Here is a 21,702-nt window from a genome sequence, read left to right on the forward strand (position 1 = left end):
CGCGCGCGCGCGCGTTTGTGTGCACACGTGTGTTTTAAATGCAATTACAAAGCAATTACTTGGTTTTGTTTAACTCTGAAAAATGAAATGTGGGAGTTATCTGCTTTTGCCAAAAAACAAACTCTTAATATATATATAAAAAAAACCATACTTTCAATGAACTTTAATTTTGTGAGTTATTATTACTTAATCAAAACAACCCAACTGCAGTTTGATTGATATTATTCGGAAAGCACAAAAAAAAAAAAAAAATGGAGTTGCAAATTAACTCTTTTGTGCATGGACACATTAGGATTAGTTAAATAAGGTCACATTTTTATTTCTTTAAGGCTTTTGGGACCAAAAAATGCTAATAAAAATATGAAAAGTGTTTGTAATAGTTCAATCAGAGAAACCCAAAATATACTTAATTAGTGCTTTTATGTGATGCAGGTCCATGTTCTCAAAGTTTTGACATTTATGCAGCAATGAAGATCTCTTTTTAGACATTTGCATCATTTATAAAACTAGAACAACACATCCTGTGTCCTGTCATTGCCGTTCTTGGCCTGTGTGACAGAATCTGGGACCAGAGCCACAGGACCATCCCACATAGATACATCCAATGCTCAGGGTGAGCCTCAATTTGCTCAATACAAATCCAGTGAGGCAGCATAAATGAAATCCACTGCTTTAGCTGCTAAATGCCATTTTGCTACCCGTCTGTCCTATTTAGCACGTCATTAGTTAGCAGTCGTCACAAGCATTACTAGTACTCCACTGACATATTTTCCAGCTCTTTCCTGTGCACAGTTCCTCCATACTGGATGCCTGGCCGTCTCCACACTGAATCCACCAAAGAGTTTTGAGGTTTTGCTGGTTAGCACAGTCCAGTAACCCCTACTGGTGGATGCCATATCTACACCATATGGCTACAAAATGCATCCTTCTCCACTGATGGACATTTAGTGGATGTTCTTTGTGTTTTCTGACAGAGTAAAAATGTTTGCAAGCAAATATTTCATTATATTATAATAGATTATTTACCAAAGTCCATCTGTTGTTGAAGGAAGTCTGAAAGCTTTTAAAATTGACTTATATTACAGTTTCAAATAGTCACTAGTGATCATCTGCTTCTTGTGCCACTCCAGGCTGATTAGTCACTGATCAATCATGAAAACATCTGTGAGCCCATGAGCAAAGACAGCAGATTTCCTGGGAGTCCTGCAACATCCTGCCACTGAGATGGATGGGAATGCTAACAGATAGCTTTCCCCAGCATGATATTACTGTGACTTTAATGAAAACATCCATCTAACTGTATTAATATTCCAGCGTAGATGACGTCTCCTTTGTCTCATTCATTTGTAGTGCTGTTCATCACCAAACAGGTTCTTATGACTGAAGATCACAATGGTAACAGTCCAGTGAGAGCCGGGATCAGCAGGATCACAGAATCCCAGGTCCTAAAAGTGGGTGCTGCTGAGCTGTGGGTTTGTCTCGGAGCAAACACTGCATTACTGTGATTGGTGGGCAGCTCTACATTACAAACCATCCCTTCACAGCAAGATACACACTCCTGCAAGACAGAATCACATTTTATAAGCGAATACAATTTTTGTACAAGAGATTATGTACTATATGTTGCCATATATTAAAGGGATAGTTCACCCAAAAATGAAAATTCTGTCATCATTTACTCACCCTCAAGTTGTTCCAAACTTGTATGAATTTCTTTGTTCTGCTGTACACAAAGGAAGATATGTTGAAGAATGTTTGTAAACAGTTGATAGGCCCCATTGACTTCCATAGTATGGAAAAAAGAAATACTATGAAAGTCAATGGTGCCCCATAACTGTTTGATTTCAAACATTCTTTAAAATATCTTCCTTTTTGTTCAGCAGAACAAAGAAATTCATACAAATTTGGAACAACTTGAGGATGAGTAAATGATGACATAATTTTCATTTTTGTGTGAACTATCCCTTTAAGTACAGAGTGTGTATGTTGATACTCACATGGTGTGTATTTTTGTGATGTCTACAGCCGGCTAACTGGCATTCTTCATGCACTGCACATCTTTTTGTAACAAACTTTGTCTTCCCATGATGGTTGAAGTGATGTATTGTCATACAGTACTGGGTATCTTTAAATGAAGGAACAGGATATAAGGTTTGTAATAGAATATTGCCTTATGAAGTGCCTGAACAATTCAATTGAACACTCTGGCTCTCGATCTCTATCTAATGACAAGGTGTGAGAGCGGTGGGTTTGTATTTTGTAAACTCACTCTGAGGGCACCACACATCTTCTGCCCAGCGGTTACAGCTGTAGTTGTCTGAGGCCTGTTCACAGGTGAAGCACTTGAAACTCTTGGGATACGGGGTGGCTGTACAGACACGAACACTGTGTTATAGCTATAAAGTCATTTCAGGTGTATAACATTCATTAATAATGTCAACAAACATGATTACCATTACTGCTTAACAGATCATTGGTTAGGCTTAGGGGTTTGTAAAATTTTCTTTTGTTTTTGAAAGAAGTCTCTTATGTTCACTAAGGCTGCATTTATTTAATCAAAAATACAGATAAAACTGTAATATTGTGAAATACTATCACAAGTTAAGACTGTTTTCTATTTTAATATGTAATCTATTCCTGTGATGGTAAAGCTGAATTTTCAGCATCATCACTCCAGTCTTCAGTGTCACATAATATTTCATAAATCATTCTAATATACTGATTTGATGCTCAAGAAACATTTCTTATTATTATCAATATAATAAGAACAACAATATAATGAAAACAATTGTGCTGCATATTTTTGTGGAAACCGTGATACGTTTTTTCAGGAACATTTATTTGAAATAGAAACTTTTTGTAACATTATAAATGTCTTTACTGTTACTTTTGTTATATTGTGTCCTTACTGAATAAAAGTATTAATTTCATTAAAAAAAACAAAAAAAAACAACAACACCACGTACTGATCCCAAATGGTAGTGTAAAAATTAAACGTTCGACTGGGAAAAAAACACGCTCACCTTCTACAGCAGGCATGAGATTGTAGAAGTCAATGTTGTCACTTGCCACCAAATCAACAAGAAGCTGGATAAGAACAGAGACTAAAGCCAGATCTGCTGCCATGTTTAAAACACTGATAGCGACACCTAAAACAAACCGTAAAAGATGTGTTAAAGTCTCTAAACATTTGACTTCCCGTAATTGTTCTCATTTATATTTTGTTACGCATTTTGTTAAAGGGTTAGTTCATCCAAAAATGAAAATAATGTCATTAATTACTCACCCTCATGTCGTTCTACAGCCGTAAGACCTTCATTCATCTTCGGAACACAAATTAAGATATTGTTGATGAAATCCGATGGCTCAGTAAGGCAAACTCTCAAGGTCCATAAAGGTACTAAAAACATATTTGAAACGGTTCATGTGAGTTCAGTGGTTCTATATTAATATTGTAAAGCGACAAGAATACTTTTTGTGTGCCAAAAAAACAAAAAGACTTTTCAACAATATCTATATGGGCCGATTTCAAAACACTGCTTCAGAGCTTTACAAATTGTTCGGAGCGCCAAAGTCAAGTGATTTCAGCAGTTTAGCCATTTGATAGGAGATCCAAATCACTAATTCGAAACAAAAGATTCATTAAGTTCAGAAGCTTCATAAAGCAGCGTTTTGAAATCAGCCCATATAGATATTATTGAAAAGTCGTCATTTTGTTTTTTTTGGCGCACAAAAAGTATTCTTATCGCTTTATAATATTAAGGTAGAACCACTGAACTCACATGAACTGTTTCAAATATGTTTTTAGTACCTTTATGGACCTTGAGAGTTTTAATGTCTTTGCTCTCAATAGTGGCCTCACTGAGCCATCGGATTTCATCAACAATATCTTAATTTGTGTTCCGAAGATGAACGAAGGTCTTACGGGTGTGGAACGACATGAGAGTGAGTATTTAATGACATTATTTTCAGTTTTAGGTGTACTAACCCTTTAAGACCTAATAATTCACATTCATCAATTTCTTTTAACAGAATGACAAGGCACAAATGCCTGAACAACAGGACAGATATAAGTGATGGATGGTTTAACACATTAGTCCATTAATTACAGCAAAGGCTCATATTCTGAAGAACCACAACCTATGAATTCTAATCATCCAAACTGCATTAATTTCATACATTATTCAGTTTACTGAATGCACCAGAGTCATTAATATGCCCATTTGCATAAAGCCCTCTGGTACTTCAGTTGCAAGTACCTACAATTTTTTTTTTTTTTTTTTTTTACAAACCAAAATCCAGCATAAGACCTTATAACTGATGACTACAGACTAAAGCTCCCATCCACATCTTCCTGATGTCCGCCCACATTTTTAAAATGTCTAGCACCTGCCCCTGGCATTTTAAGAAGCAGTAAGACACATTGACCTCAAAGGTTAATCATTAAGGCTGAACACATTCTCTGAGGACATTAACATGCACTAGTGCTTGTTTCCATCAGTGTTTAGTTACGTAGCATTGACAATTTCACTGTGTGTGATGGACATTAGCCTAGTGCTTTCACAAGTAACTTATTTCCAGTCTGAATTAACATGAGACTTAATCTGTAAAACATGTGGTGAACAAGTTCTTTAAATAGAATTACAAGCGGGAACATGAAGGCCTGGGCTTAGATTAAGCCAGGTGTAGGCCTTAGTTAAATTAGCACATTTAAGTAGCTGTTATAAACGTGCCTTAGAAAAAAAATAAATAAATTACTGGTGTGCATCTTGAGACAAAACAATGGTACTGACATATTTTAAGATGTCTTTCAGTTAAAACAGCTCAAATTTGCATTTTAGTCTGGGACTAGGCTTAAAAGAAAGTTTAAATTTCATATTTATCATGACTTAAGTTCTCAGCATTAAATCACACAACTTAGTACACAGAAATCCACAGGCTCTATTTCATCTCTAGACAGCATATGGTTTTAAAGCAAACAGATGAGTGTCATTAATCTTGTGGCAGTGACAATCTACTCCTGAGGGTCTCTAGCAAAGTAAAGAGAGATCACACATATATAATGACTGACAGCACAACAGCAATCAGCTCCACTGACCCAAAGGTTAAAACACACACAGGGGCCTGAGGTCTGAAGCCTTTCAGCTCCTAACGTACGTGCTCTTAGGTCACAGACCAGCCAGCAGACATGTAGGGACTTAAAAGCAGTTCATAAAGAGTGAAGAGCGTAAAATGGTCATTTGCATGCATCTTTATGTTGGCATATTTATGCCGAATATAAACCCACACAAACACGCACTCATTCTAATACAGATTGCGTTCTGAAACATGCTGCTCTTTTAGATCAAAACTGTAGTCTACTTTGATATTTAAATGTATTCTTTGAAAGTAAATGTCTTGAAGTGAAATGAATGTGATGTAAATGAGCTCTAGAGGCCAGAGCTGTCTGACTGGTTCAAGAACCTCAGAGGCCTGTTGATTGCTTCAGTGATCTGTGAAGACACCTGAATAACCGAGACTTTTATTTTCTTCTAAAAAAACATTGTGAGATACTAACTGCTAATTAATACTTATTTGCAGTCACTGATGCTTAACTCAAAAACTCACTTGTTAATTAGACCAAATTTGCAAATATAAAATATAATTCAAACAAAATACACTTAATTCACACAGAATAATATTTAAACAAAACATACATGACTTTGAAATTCAAAATATACAAGAAACAAAGGCTTACCTTTTGTCTGTAAAGTGGAAAGCTTATACACAATGTTACATGCCAGGCAGACAGATTCCCTGAGTCAATGTGCAGAGACTGCTTTCTTAACTGAGACTTTCAAAAGGAAAAGGAAAGAGAAAGCTTAGAAGTCATTTTCCATTTCAGCTCTCTCTCACAACAACAGAAAAGAAACCACCGACCCCAACCAACCTCCTGACAACCCCTGCATCTGATTGGACAGCAGGTGCATTGTGGGGGCGGGGCCTCTAGCCATTGTGTGAAGTCAACAGTGTAGTGTCAGGCCAGTCTAGCCCATGTAATTAGCATTCACACAAACGCACTTAGCACACACCCGATCCTCATAACCTCTGGAAGACCAAGAGCCTCAAATATACGACACTCTGTTAGATTAACTGTACTGTCCTCAATATACATGAGTGAATGAGTGCATTGATTTTTGCTAAAGCAGGTCGATACTCATATCACTAAAGATATGAAGTGCTTGATGGTCTTCGGAGGGGCTGCACAGTCTATGTCTTTATTACTTTTAAAATATCCAGCGGTGGGATTCAGTTTATTCACTCTATAATAACAATTCCTCACTCAGTATCTTCCATGGTCGACAAATATTTTAAACTTCAAAATAATAAAAAAAACAAAACAATAAATGAATACACTACTATTCAAAAGTTTGCTTTCAGTAAGATTTTTCTGTTTTTAAAAGTATAGACTACTCACCAAAGCTGCATTTACTTGATAAAAAAAAATACAGTAAAACAGCAATATTGTAAAATATTAATACAATTTATTTTATTTTAATATATTTTAAAAAGTAATTTATTCCTTTGATGGCAAAGCTGAATTTTCAGCATCATTACTCCAGTCTTCAGTGTCACATGATCCTTCAGAAATCATTCTAATACTCTGATTTGGTGCTTAAGAAACAACAACTTATTATCAATGTTGAAAACAGTTGTGCTGCTTTATATTCTTGTGGAAACTTTTTCCAGGATTGTTTGATGAATGGATACTTCAAAAAAAAGAACAGCTTTTATTTAAAATAGAAATCTTTTGTAACATTATAAATGACTTTAATGTCACTTTTGATCGATTTCATGTGTCCCAAACATTTGAACTTGTATTATACGCCACCTACTTAGACAGGCAGTTATTTATCATATCATGAATAAAGCAGTTTACTTCAGAACCTATACAAGCACTACCATGTTTAAACCTTCTTTCATGCACAGCGTTAGGTGGGGGAAGATAAATGGTTGCATTTAATCTAGGAACTGTGCCAAGACGTGAAAATGAGCAGTGATCACAATTATATCGGCCTTTTTTTTTTTTTTTTTTTTTTTTTAAATCATTGTGGCATTATACAGGTCGTTTAGGAATTGGTTCCTCAAGGGGGATTTACCTACTGTAAAATACTTTGATTCAATTACATACAGTTTTAAGTTGCAAAAAAAGATTTGATTTAATTTGAAATGCATCCAATTAATGTTTGTAACATAAGTGAATCTACAATCTGACCTATAACTGATAGTTGCACCAAAAGTTAGCAGTATGTGATATTCCTCTATGAAGAGCTGCATTTAAGCGGCCAGTGAGGAAAAGACAGCTGGGAGCGTACAAATCACATCTAAACCACAGTTTTTGAGGGTTCATGTGTCACCACTAACTCTCTCTCATGCAATATGCTGAATAAAACGAAAGTGCTATGACCGGTAAATTCAGATACACATTTTTCTTTACTTTGTAAAATATATTATGGCTCTCTGCCAGTCCCCATAAAATAGCTGCACGTGGAAGATCAATGAAATATGATATAGCATTGCTCATTTGATATCTTGAGTTCTAGCTGTCCCTCACGGCTGTCACAGTAAATATACAGCTGTGAAATCTTCAAGTCTTGTGTAAATATCACACCACAGTGAGTTTTAGTGCATCCTTTGAGCTTTATACAAGCCTGATGTGCTGACAAGGTTAGAATTACAGGAATGTTCCCAGACTAACCAGAGCTTTTAAAAATTCCTCAAATTAATGGTGGATCATCCTTTGAATATCCAAATAAAACACTTGTGATAGCCTCAAATGCATTCCTCAATATTTCACTGCCTTTTGGCGATAAAAAGCTTTATGCCTCTCAGTGAAGGTTTTACACCTTATTTCATGGCACTCTTTCTATCATGCATGTAAAAAAAAGTTCTTTAAACACATTTTGGTGGAGAACGCAATCTACCCACTGTCTCGCCTCCAGGGAAACTGTCTTCCACAGTGACGATTTCAAAACAAAGAGGCTCAACAGGATTTGAAAGGAACGAATCAGGGACAAATTGTTGTGACTTTGTGGTCTTTATTTAGTTAATCTTAGAACTAGTCAAATTATTTTTCCATGAGCCAGAAAACATGTAATAATATTTATAAATTAAATAATCTGCTTTGAATGGAGATGTTTATTATCTTAATATGATGAATGAGACTTTTCTTTAGCTTACATGATATGGGCCCTGTTTACACCTGGTATTAAGATGCGTTTTGTTCAATCGGATCACAAGTAGACGAGGAAGACACATTCCCGTTTACTCCTGGTGTTTTAATCCGTCTCTTTATTCCACTTTCAATCACTTCTGTCCTGATATCTTCGAGGGAAGGGTCTATGGGCAGGCAAATGTTTGGGCTTTTTCAGATCAATATACATGTATATCACGCCAAACGTGGTGAAGTGTTAGAAAACAGGAAAGGTGAGAGAACTTTGTGCTTGGTATGTTTTTCGTCTTCAAACCAAACTTGGGTCTTTAGCCAACAAAGTTTAAATCCCGTCTGGTCAGTGTGCTTTGCTTAATGTTTATGCATTAGGTCAGTAGGTGGAGAGTAGGCGGCCTTTTGCATTTGTAGTCTGTTCAAACTCATTCAACCATATGAGCAAGACTACCTCTTGAAATGATCAAAAGTAGCTCAAGACATTTCAGAACACGTTTACACCTGTATTTAGCATCGTCCACTTGTTATCGGATTGACGAAAATGATTCTTAATACCGGGTGTAAAACAGGCCCAATAATAGTAAAACTACCAGTGGCTGGTGATGATAAATCATTTTCAGAGACTGTGCTCAAAGTCTTTCAGAGAAACAGGCTCCATAGCTCTTAAGTCTCGCTTACAGTCACATGATTAATTTATGTTTTATCCTTTGTTCGTTAGGTCAAGTTAAAGTCAGACGGAGTTCATAATCAAAGGAGCTTAAATCTTTTTAAAATATCATTTGAATTACTGCATGATCTTCACTAACATTAATACCAAAACAAGATATGTCCAGGAATACTGTATTGCTCTGTCAGCACTTTTACTGGAAGACATTGTTGACAGATTTACTACTTTGTTTTGAAACTGGCAGATCATCTTTTGACACAGAAAATCAGAACACATGATTTGACTATAGGTGAAGGTCCCGCCCTTCTCAAGAAGGGCCGGAGGGCTTTTCTGATGGCCTGAGGGCCAGTGGATACATTTCATTATATTATACAGAGCTCCATTTCTGCTTCTTTGAGCTTACAGTTGAAAAAAAGAGGAATGTGGAAAAAAATGCGCTCTGGGGAGGAAAAAAAAAAAAAAAAAAAAAAAAAAAAAAAGGCCAAAAGTACACTTCATGTCAAGTTGAAATCTAATCTAAAAGGCCAATCGTCAGATGTACCATCTCAGAAATCATTTCGTAGCTTTTTGTTCATCAAATGGCATGATTTAATGCTCCTCAACAACCTTCTCGTGAATGTGATCCTAAGTATAGCAATTTAAAAACAATTTGTCTGAACACGAAGAGAAACAGAAGAAAACATTCCCACAGTTACCTTGAGAAGCACCTGCATAGGTACGACCCAGATCCTGACCATTCAAGTGAAAAACACTTAAACCCTCATGTCATGTCTCTTGAAATATGTCAGCACTGAAAGCTTAGCATGAATTAGAAAAATAAGCTTTAAAGACCTAATTGCCCTGGTTCCAGGACACTTTCATCAAATGAAAGATTTGAGGAATCAAATTTCTGTTGGCATATGGGTAGAAAGTGACATCAAAGCCATATTTATCAGACCTCCATGTTGCACAGTACACAGTAACACTGGCAGAATTTCAAGTACGCCACACTCAAGTGTGTGTGTGTATTTACCAAGTCATGAATCACCACAGCATAGCAACACTGATCAAACAATACAAACATTCAAATGTTCCAGTTACCTTAGATTTCCTGTTGAGATCCTTAAAAGGGTATAAAAAAAAAAAAAAAAAAAAAAAAAAAAAAAATTCCTCTCTTAAACCACTTTCCTTCTTAAGAAACAGCTGATAAAAAAAGAAAAAAAAATGCGGAGTAACCACACAAATAAAACCCGTCCAGGCTGCTTACTGGACAAGCATCTTCATTTCCTCACTGAACTGAAGGCATCCAGGCATTTTCCTACACAATCTCACCACATTTATATCTCTTTTGTCTTACATTTGTCACTGACTGGTTAGGTATGTGAGCCCACCTTCACAGGAAGACAGGCCGTCATAAACACACCAGGTCAACGATATAAACTCAGGGGGGCTTTGTGTGACTCCTTTTATTGCTCATTTGAGATGGGTGTCTTTCCCGCTCATTTATTAGTGCTGACCAAGTCAGCACACAGACATGTAGGCAGTAAAACACAAAGGCCCTGAGGACAATACATAACCGAAAGAGGGGCTTTTAGTACTCAGATGGAATTACAAGCTTACAAACTATATGTGCTTCATGGAATTTAATTTATATTTCAATGTAAATTACTGTATATTGTATTGTGTGATTTTTTTCTAAAAAAAGAAAAGGAAGCAAATAAGAAGATCATGATAATTTAGTTATTCCAGTGATTGTTTACTTATCGAATGAGTTATCAGGGAAGGATGTAGGCTATAAAAAGCTTAAATCATTCATTCTGTAAATCTATTACTGACTTGCATAATCTTTTCCATTCATGGATAAACATCAAACTGGCAATTGTTCAGTATTATATAAAACTGCCATATAAAGATTCCATTATATCCTTCAGGCTATGTCATGTGGATAACGGAGGTGACGTACAGTAATAAATTCAGTATAATGCCTTTCTGTTACCCGATCAGGTCTAGTCGTGCCTAAGTGAGATTTGGGTGGAAAATCCCTGAGGTGTGTATTTATGTGTATGTGAAGACGAGGGTCACGGTGAGTTAGGATAAAAAAAAGCAGCTTGCAGTGGATCATTTTCACTTGTGTCATGGCATTTCATCTGAACTGAGAACAATAGGGAAGACCGGGACTAGTTATCAAACATATACCCCTGGTTTCACAGATCAGGCTTAAACCTAGTCCCAGATTAAAATTCATTATTGAGCCATTTTAACTGAAAACAATTTGCACTGACATATCTTAAAACATGTCAGTGTCATTGTTTTGTCTCAAGATGCACACCAGTAATGTGTTTTTTTTTAAGGCACGCTTATAATATCCTAATTAACCTAAGGCCCAATCCTGGCTTATTCTAAGCCGTGTCTGTGAAACCGGGCCTTAGTGAGTATTTCTCAAGATTTCAAGGTTTAATTTTTAAAGTCAAATTCTGTTTAGGCACATACCTTAAAAGGTTAATTCACCCAAATATGAAAATAATGTAATTAATTACTCACCCTCATGTCGTTCTACACCCACGTAAGACCTTCGTTCTTCGGAGCGCCAAAGTCACGTGATTTCAGCAGTTTAGCCGTTTGATAGGAGATCCAAATCACTAATTCGAAACAAAAGATTCATAAAGCTCTGAAGCAGTGTTTTGAAATTGGCCATCACAAGATATTTTTGGAAAGTTGTTATTTTGCTGCACAAAAAGTATTATCGTCGCTTTATAATATTAAGGTAGAACAACTGTACTCACATGAACTGTTTTAAATATGTTTTTAGTACCTTTATGGATCTTGAGAGATGAACGAAGGTCTTACAGGTGTAGAATGACATGAGGGTGAGTAATTAATTACATTATTTTCATTTTTGGGTGAACTAACCCTTTAATATCTTGACAACAAAAAGCCATTAAACATTTCCACCGTTGCTGCTCTGGGGGGAGAAAAAAAAAAAAAAAAAAAAAAAAAAAAGAGATACTGTTCAGTCAATAATTTGCCATTAAACAACCTATTACAGGCTTTACAGCAAAATATAAACAGTAAAACAATTAATGAATCCATGAAAAAAAAAAAGAAAAAAAAAAAAGGAATACCAATCCATTGTTTTAATTTGTACAAGGTGGCAAATTCCCTTTTTTTTTTTTTTTTTAAATAAATTCAAATCTAATGGCATCTGACAATTTATTTAAACTACAATTTAAAAGTTTGGGGTCAGTATGATTACTTAAATGTTTTTGAAAAGCTCATTGATCGAAAATGCAGTAAAAATGATATGATATTGTCTTTAATTTCACATATGATTTTTAACTTAAAATGATGTGTCCTTGCTGAATAAATGTATTAATTTCTATAAAAATGTTAATGCATATTGGAACGGCAATGCAGAAAACACCTTTGCTGTAAACAATCACTGGAGTGAGCCACACCGTTTGGCACCTGCACTGAACCGAGAAAAGGGTTTCAGAGAGGGAACCTGAACGTCTCCTTTCAGGGTGATTTTAAGGGCTCAACAGCCACCCTGGTAAAATTACACGTATCTCATATTTCACTTGAAATTTCTTTGTGGGCCCTTTCCCATGTATTGATTACTTTTTGGTACATGACACTTAAAAGCAGCTTAGAAAGCCTTTAAGAAATTCCAAGAACGTGCATATGGTGTCTCAAATAGTTCTATAAGACCTAGTCCTTCATTAGTCCACCCAAATAGCTCAAATTACTTTTGTCCCAAAAGCTTTTCAACCATTATGTTCAAGATTATACAAGCGCCATCTTCTTCCATATTTAGCATGCTTTTTTAATCCTCACTTTAAGATCAACTTCATGGTAACCAGTGCTTAACAAGTATGTATAGCTAATCTGTGCATGTGTACCAAAGCAGAATTATTCCTTCCCAGGGTTCATATGTTGAGAAAGGACCCTCGAGTGTCAGCCTCTCTCATTACATGGGGGTGAGAGACCAGGGTCTGTTTAATTGGCCAACTGATTACAGCACATACGTTCTTTTGCTCCCCTCGTCCTCCTGCAGACTCTCAGAAGCCTTCCTGTTCTCTGGCCTGCAGGTTCAGAGAGATCAGAGCCCCGCAACAAGGGCTTCCTTTGTGTGCTTCACTGGGCTGGGAAATGGAGATGAGTTTGTCCATTTGCCTCTGAGGCCACAGCGAGGGGGCCCTGGGAGAAATGTGGGCTCAGGTATCACTAACAGCAGGTGAAGCATATGACTCTGAACTGATATCTAACTCAACGAGATCTGGAAAAATTCAGCATTTGTACCATGACCGGAGTGCTGTGATGTTCTGCAAATGATTTGGCGTTCTGGAACCAAGAACATTCTTAAGGTTGATGACAACTTTACTCACACAAACTAGATGATTTAGATTTTGCTCATGATTAACCTCGATAAAAAGAAGAGATGTTTCAAAGACAATCCAAACTGCACTCTCTGATATTAGGACTTAGCTCTTAGGATATTGACGGACCCTAAAATAAGAGCTTTAAAGATCAGCAGTCATTTAAAAAAAATTCTTGCAATTATGTATTCTGTGAGATTTTAACATTAAGGAAATTTATAAAATGAACATATATTGACCAATCAATCAATTATGATCAGTGTGCTTGCTTGATGCATGACAGCAAACTTCATTTGTTCTTGTGCATGAGACAAGCATGTTTTCACTTTATGAAACCTTGGACCTTTATGGACCTTGCTTTGTGCACTGGTGCGCAGTTATGTTGGAACAGGAAGGGGCCATCCCCTAACATCCCCAAAAAGTTGAGAGCATGAAATTGTCCAAAATGTCTTGGTATGCTGATGCATTAAGAGTTCCTTTCACTGGAACTAAGGGGCCAAGCCCAACCCCTGAAAAACAACCCCACACCATAATCCCTCCTCCACCAAACTTTACACTTGGCACAATGCAGTCAGGCAAGTACCGTTCTCCTGGTAACCGCCAAACCCAGACTCGTCCATCGGATTGCCAGACAGAGAAGCGTGATTCATCACTCCAGAGAACACGTCTCCACTGCTCTAGAGTCCAGTGGCGGCGTGCTTTACACCACTGCCTCCGACGCTTTGCATTGCACTTGGTGATGTAAGGCTTTGATGCAGCTGCTCGGCCATGGAAACCCATTCCATGAAGCTCTCTACGCACTGTTCTTGAGCTAATCTGAAGGCCACGCGAAGTTTGGAGGTCTGTAGCTATTGACTCTGCAGAAAGTTGGCGACTTCTGCGCACTGTGCACCTCAGCATGCGCTGACCCCATCTGTGATTTTACGTGGCCTACCACTTCGTGGCTGAGTTGCTGTTGTTCCCAATTGCTTCCACTTTGTTATGATACCACTAACAGTTGACCGTGGAATATTTAGTAGTGAGGAAAATTCATGAATGGACTTATTGCACAGGTGGCAACCTATCACGGTACCACACTTGAATTCACAGAGCTCCTGAGAGCGACCCATTCTTTCACAAATGTTTGTAGAAGCAGTCTCCATGCCTAGGTGCTTGATTTTATACACCTGTGGCCATGGAAGTGATTGGAACACCTGAATTCAATTCAATGATTTGGAGGGGTGTCCCAATACTTTTGGCAATAGAGGGTATGCACGTGACGTCACCGTCAACCGTTATAACTGTGGTTACGCCCACTGAGTGGCAAAAAGACTGAGCCTAAAAGCTACAGAAAAAAAGAAGCAAATGGATCGCTGCAATTCACAGAAACAACTGGACTCCAGGCAGAGAAACATGGATTTTGTGTCAAAATGTTGGATTTTGGGGTAAAGTCATACCCTATATATTGTATTGTTATATATTGTGTTGACAACTCATCAATTAAATATTTACTTTAATTTAATACTTCTATTCTGCACAATTGGGTGTTTTTAAATAAACACTGACAAAAACTATACAAGTTTTAGGGCTGGACGATATGACGATATATATAACATTGATATAAGTGATCACTCCAATTTGGACCTACCTATATTGTAGTTATATAAAGCGTTCACAGGCAGATTTGCTTTATGTATTTCCTCGGCATCGAAATCAGGCACATATAAATGTCAGGAAACACGATTCCAGGCTGCATGTCAATATCCATGGATTAGGTTTCTTTGACATGTTATAAAGAACACTTTCGAGCCCAACCTTTAGTGTAATCATTTGTTTTACTTGCGTTTTCGCAGTTTCCCCTATTCCAGTAATGCAGCAGGTTCTTTTGCCACTCAGTCCGGCTGACGGAGCATGTTCCGGGGGGGAAAATGACGTCACTGCATACCCTCTATATAGTGTATGTCAGTGCCATTGTTTTGTCTCAAGATGCACACCAGTAATGTTTTTTTCTAGTGTACGTTTATAAAAGATACTTAAATATCCTAATTGAACTAAGACCTAATCCTGGCTTAATCTTAGCCCTGTCTGTGAAACCAGGCCTTTATGCAATTAGTCTAAGGCCAGGATTTTCAAACAGGGATAGACAATTAAAACAAAGTACATAAATATATATTATGATATATAAATTATCAATGTTTTAATATAAGTTATTATAAAGTGTTGCTGAGAAAACCTAGCTCTTTAAATCAGGGGTCTCTGGGGTGGCTGAGAGTCTTGGGGTCCCTGGGTCTGCAAAGGTTTTAAACCCCTGCTCTGGGGTTTAAAATGGCACATAAACAAACTGTATAACAAATGAATGAGGATTTCAAACAGCCCAGTAATATAAGTTCAGGTTCTACCATAGAGGTCTGGATGTTAAAAGAAGTTTCTGTATTTGGTGATTGTGCTTTATATAAGGTCTATTTACAGCGACTCAATTAAAAGGCGAAACAGGAGCAGAAGTGATGCCAAAGACTTAAACAAAAGAAAAGTGAAGCTGTTGAAATAGTCCCAACTCAAGTTGACCATACAGCATCTACTGACAGCCTATGCAGCCTAAACTCCTAAAGTGACCAAAGGTAGATGAGGCTATGTGCTGCACAATGGGATGGGTCCCTTATCTATTCACATTACAACACAAGAACTGATACACTCAGCAAGGAAAGCAGTGGGCCAAGCCTCCGCACAATAGTACATTTTAAACTCACAAAACAGACTGTAAACAACACCTGCAAGCAAAAGAGTACAAGACGGATATGTAACACTTCACTTTCCTAAATTGTAATCACTAAGAAATTAGGGACTTTTGCACCGAACAGTTCTAGAAACTTAGTTATAGGAACTAGCCACTAGGATAGTTCCCCAAGAACTCATTTCTCCCCCGGGCCATGTTCCTGGTTGCATTCGCACCGGCAAAAGGAACTCTGAAGCGGCCGACAACGGCGTCTTACAAAAGTACTTCTTTTTGCATTTGTTAATCATAAACCTACACAACCTTTTCCGCAAACATTGTGAAATTTATTTATAATCTGAGAAGTTAAATTCAACAGAAGAACTATTAACTGGATGTAAATGAGTAATTCATAGATCTGAATCATTTCATTTGGTCAAAAGCTTCTTATTACTCTTCCAGAACGTTTCTATTCACGTTTAATTAACTGGTCAGAGTGCTTCATCTAAAGACACAGTGGGATCAGAAGCCCAGACCTAAGTGCCTATTACTCTGGCCACTGCTTTCGACGCATCTGATTTGTGGGTGTGCGGATCTAATCTCCTGAGATGATGAGAGATTGGGTTCTTTTCCAAAGTGCTCTCGTCAAGTTAAGATTAAATAGACCCTTTAGCTGTCTCACCTGGGACTGTGGCCAAGGTAACTGAATAGAGATGCCTGGACATTTATTCTGTGTGAGAGAGTCTCCCTGCATTCTCAGGATCTGATGAGGATTACAGTGCTCTTATTGAAGAGAGCATTGAGATGGAATGCAGCCTGTGCCATAATACTGCTGAGGTCATGCGCCATTTACCTGAAGAATGAGAAAAAGGTGGAAATACAGCTGCATAAGTGCGCAGATTATAGCTGCAGATTGTGACTGTTTGCTTAGCCAGATCCTGTTATAAATGAGAATTTGTGCTCAAACTACAAAATAAAATATTTCTCAATTAGTGCATTAGTTAGTTTATATATAGATTTATATATCGGTTTATATATACACATTTTTAACAACAGTTTTAAAAACTGTTTCTTCCTTGCTAAATAAACGTATTAATTTCATAAATCTTACAGACCCCAAATTACCAATTATATATACAATGGATGGACCAGATTCACACATTTGAAAATGGTAATTGCAGCCACAATGTTGCAGACGGACAGTTTTTTTGGGAAATATACAAGTAATTGTATTTCTTGGAAGCTGCATTCAAAATATGTCTGATTTTCCTGAGGATACCTGATCCTTTTCATTATGACGCCAACCACCTAGACGCAAAGATGTTTTGGGAAAATTGTAGTGAACAAACACTCCTCATAAGGGAGGACCTATTCTTCAACTATATAAAGAGTGGATTCTAGATACTCTAGTAATGCTTCCTCTCACGTTTTGGAGATAAAAGAGTATGTGTCTCTAATCGATGACCCTGGGGACCTCTATTGTTTCCATGACCTTGAGGGCAAGAACAGGTGACCCTCCCCTGTCATTCTACTTGGTGACATTGTGATAGGCCTCAGGTCAGGCTTATCTCCACGTTTGACCATCCCCAGTCATTCTAGAGGGGGAAACTCACCTGTGCCACTCTATTGAGACATTCACATTTCCACTTTTTTTTTTTTTTTTTTTTTTTTTGACTGGAGCACAAACAGAATTGGTATCTTCAGGATGTAATCACAGAGCAAAATAGCAACTACTAAAAACTGCCTCTTTAAACCTGAATGTATTGGTCTAAACATGCCCACAGTGAGGCAGGGCCTGTCAGGGTAATTAAAAACTGGGGCGAAAAATACAAGTCAGAACCTTTCTATGAACTGAAACGACATCTTTACATCATTCCTTGAGTTGAACATGACATAACTAGAGTCATGTGATACCAGTCAAGAGCATGTACGTTAAGGTTTGATGAAGACCCACTTGTGAGCTCTGAGCTCCCTCTCAAGTCATCTGTAAGAGCTGATACTCATGACTCGCTCTAATGATAGAGTGCAGGGAAATAGCTGAGCTCTTAGCTATCGTAAGCACCACTTCAGCGAGTAAAACAACCCTGTGTTTAAAGTACATCCAAACACCTATTAAGCAAAAAGCTCTCCACACGTCATCCATAAAGAAACAAAGCCGCTCAACAATGAGGAAAAACATGAGCATCCAAAACAAAGAGGGATAAATCTTCCTCCTGATTATAAACATGAAGGATTTGGAAGTTGAAATTACAGTATCGTTGCTATGCAAACATGAAAAGAACAAAAGTAGCTTCGACGTCGAGCACAATGCTGTTTAGGTCAGTCAACAGCAGCTGCGACCTCCAAGCCTATTAAGCCCTCGTGCCATGTGTCTCCCTTCATCTGTCCACAGCAACAACGGTCCTTCTGAATCAAAGAGGGCAAGCAAACAAGGCTCTTACTCTCTATGCAAGTGATAAAAACGTAATTGGTGTGCTATGCGGCCACTCTTAAAATTCCACAGTAATTGCAAAGGTTTGAATCAGGACCAAAACAGTCATGTGGCTTTGATCTAAACAGTTTTATGCAGAACTTCCTATGCTAAATATTGACTAATAATTAGAGACAATGATCACATTGTATTATTGCTGCAAGAAGACTGCCTAGTTTCATACCAAACAATTGATGGGCCCAATTGATTTCCATAGTATGGGAAAAAAATACTATGGAAGTCAATGGGGCCCATCAACTGTTTGGTTACCGACATTCTTCAAAATATCTTTTGTGTTCAGCAGAAGAAAGAAAGGTTTGGAACAACTTGAGGGTGAGTAAATGATGACAGAATTGTCATTTTTGGGTTAATTATCCAAAATGTTGGGATATTACAACAGTCCTGATAACAAAATTAAGAAAAGGCAGCGGCTATTTACACTAAGAGAAAATAGCAATATATTCTATTTACACTAAGTGACAATAGCAGCATTTTCTTAGTGATATGATATTTACACTAGGTGAAAATAGCAATAGATTCTATTTACACCATGTAAAAGTATCATCTCTTTGCAATAAGAGTAAATAGAAATTAGATGCCATCTATACTTTATACTGGCAGATACTATTTGCACCTCAGTATTTTTGTACATTATCATAGAGTGTGAATAATTATATTTACTAAAATTATTAAATGGATGCTACCTTATTGGGAGAATAAAACCCCTCCCTTCACCTTCCCTTAACCCTACCCAATAAACACTTTTAATATTATTAATCACTCATTCGCAGTTTATTTCCACTTTCAGAACACTATTTTCATTTTTGTTGAAAATAAATGTGAGCTCGGCAGAAGGCGGATTCGAACCCACGTCAGTCGCATTAAAAGCCAGGTCTGCGAGCCTTACTCGCTACTGCTGCGTCACTGAAGGCAAAGCTAGCATTTTCCGACAAGGGACGCTATTTGCACTTAGTGTAAATAGACACTCCATTAAGAAAAAAGGCCTCATTAAAAAGAATACATTTCTTGGGGAATATATTGGGGCCTTACGTAGTTCTGTATTTTTTTTTTTTAATTATTATTCACCAGAAAAAAATAACAAAATTGCTTCCTGGTTTATAAATAAAAAAAAATAAATAAATAAATAAAAAAACTTCTGCCAAAGTCATGAGATCGACGTGACCAACATGCAGAAACGAACAAACAAAAATTACATAACACATAAAACATTGGGAAGTGGTGAAAATTTGGATTTTTTCAATTAAAATTAAAACTGAAAATATAAAAATAAAAGCTAATTCAATACATAAGGAAACTATATTACTGCTTTTTCCAGTCTACACAAAGTAACACCAAAATTTATTACAAACACAGCTAAATGACAGAGTTTTTACGAAGTTAAAATGAGTGAGGGAGAACCCTTCAGTCTTTGGGTTTAGTGAGGCGTACTGCACAACAGGGTTTGAATGACAGGACGTGACCGGCTCATCTCTATCTTGTGGGCTCCTCAACACACTGTTAATGACAGTCTGACTCTCGATTGCACTGATACATGACAGCCGACAGCAGAATCTGATCCCCGGGTACGACTGAGCTTTCACTGACAGACTAATGGATGCTCTCTCGTAGCCAGAGACGGAGCCTCAATGATATCTAGAGGAGCTGAGGGCCACATCAAAGAGAACAATCCTGTCTGTGATCTGCTAGTGTCCTCCAGTTCTACATGAGAGCAGAGATGAGTGACAACCGAGGTAAGAAGAGAGGAGGGGCTCTCGATCACTCCTCAACCCCATGAGAAATTACACATGGAGGAAGATATGCAGAGGACAACACAGAGGGCCACCAGAGGTTCTGATCACAATATTATATTTAACAAGTTGGACCTTCTACCATCAAAATGAGGCATAGCCTCATGATATTCTCAGTCAGCTGTTATTTTTGAGGCCATGATGGGAATCACATCAAGAGATTTGTCTTGAGGTACATTAAAGATATATTTTATTGGTCCTGTTCTGTGAATAGCCACACAACAGCTGTGTAACCACTACACAGCTATATACCAATTGCTTGCAAAACAGGTGCCTCGCCATCTTGAAAAGTCAGGCACAAGAATACATTTTTCTAAATATGCAGACACCTTAACAGGAAAATACATCTTGCTTTCATTAAATCTTGTCACAATTAAATAAGGAGAGATCAGCCGGTTATAAACTGCTTAAATTAGTCATAATTCTTTTCTTTTCACAAAAAGGTAGATTGGTCTCATTTGAATCAGAAAACTAAGACTGCTTAGCCCCAACTAATTGCTAGTTGGTCAGACTAACAGACTTGCAGCTTGGCTAGTTATCAAACTTGTTAGTCACAAGTCACAAATGGTGGTTTTCAAGCAAAGCTTATGAATGGTGGTAAAATTCCCACTAAACTATTTCGAACTAAAATTCATTTTTGACATTGCTGTAATAGCTACATAATTAAAAGGACAAGAATATTTTTTATAAATCTCAGGTTGGGGTATGTCACGTGTTGTAATCTAATACAAATTCATAAATTACCATTGGCCAGAACAGTTGTTTAATATTCCTTTTGAATCCTAACCTTAAAATATACCCTGTTTTAATAATTTGTTTCATAATTGATATGTTCAGATTTCGAAAGAAGTCTAAATACTTTTTAAATGCAGACATGTTGTGGAAGATGACGTTAAGAGTAATTTAAATCACTGTGAATAAACGGCAGGTTTCTATTGTGACAACTTACCCCATACAGTGGCAACATAAACATCACGACGTGCTTCAGTTAACTGCATTTACGATGGAAATGTTCAATGACATTTTGTACACAATTTTTAATGGTGTCTAAATAATAACACTATGCTGAGAGTATATTCAGTGGAATCTCGAGCGTTTGTCCCAGAGTTAACTGTCCAACTTCAAAGCAGAGCTCAAAACATACTTACCGTTGAGTGATTTCATTCACCAGCAACCCCACTGAGACGCAGAACGCCAATAGTCAATTGCAAATGAGCAGCCGTGTTTTTCTACAAGGCTTGCTCATTTGCACGGCATGCTCTCTAAAACAAAGTCTCTGATTGGTCGACTGAGTCTGACGTCAGGATTCCTCTTCTTTTTTTGAGTCGAATCTTTTAATGAATCAGTTGCAGCGGTTCACAATCTAATGATTCTTTAAATGGTCCAAGTGGTTTTTGAGACACGTTTGTAAAAATAAAAATAAAAGGGGGTGTTTTTATAGCGATTTCCAGTATGTTTCACACACATTACAGAAAGGTTATAAAAGTAAAATTGTTTTGCCAGAGAA

The 21,702-nt window shown here is 37.3% G+C and overlaps 1 protein-coding gene across 5 annotated transcripts; it reads right to left on the bottom strand.

Moving 5' to 3' along the window:
- Window positions 1-294: 294 nt before the first annotated feature.
- Window positions 295-21,411, bottom strand: lypd6b (LY6/PLAUR domain containing 6B). 5 transcript variants are annotated; one of them, XM_051906529.1, is made up of 6 exons: window positions 21,344-21,390; window positions 11,394-11,491; window positions 3,024-3,149; window positions 2,270-2,368; window positions 1,998-2,125; window positions 295-1,558 (listed from the first exon to the last, which is right to left on the bottom strand). In XM_051906529.1, the coding sequence occupies exons 3-6, from the start codon at window positions 3,124-3,126 to the stop codon at window positions 1,388-1,390; spliced, it is 501 nt and encodes a 166-aa protein (XP_051762489.1). In that variant the 5' UTR covers window positions 3,127-3,149; window positions 11,394-11,491; window positions 21,344-21,390; the 3' UTR covers window positions 295-1,387. The 5 variants fall into 5 exon arrangements, with proteins under 5 accessions (XP_051762489.1, XP_051762490.1, XP_051762487.1 ...); XM_051906530.1 differs by lacking the exon at window positions 21,344-21,390 and adding an exon at window positions 11,665-13,372; XM_051906527.1 differs by lacking the exon at window positions 11,394-11,491 and having other exon boundaries at window positions 21,344-21,411.
- Window positions 21,412-21,702: the final 291 nt, after the last annotated feature.

Source organism: Ctenopharyngodon idella, chromosome 9 (genome assembly GCF_019924925.1).
Source record: "Ctenopharyngodon idella isolate HZGC_01 chromosome 9, HZGC01, whole genome shotgun sequence".
NCBI lineage: Eukaryota > Metazoa > Chordata > Actinopteri > Cypriniformes > Xenocyprididae > Ctenopharyngodon > Ctenopharyngodon idella.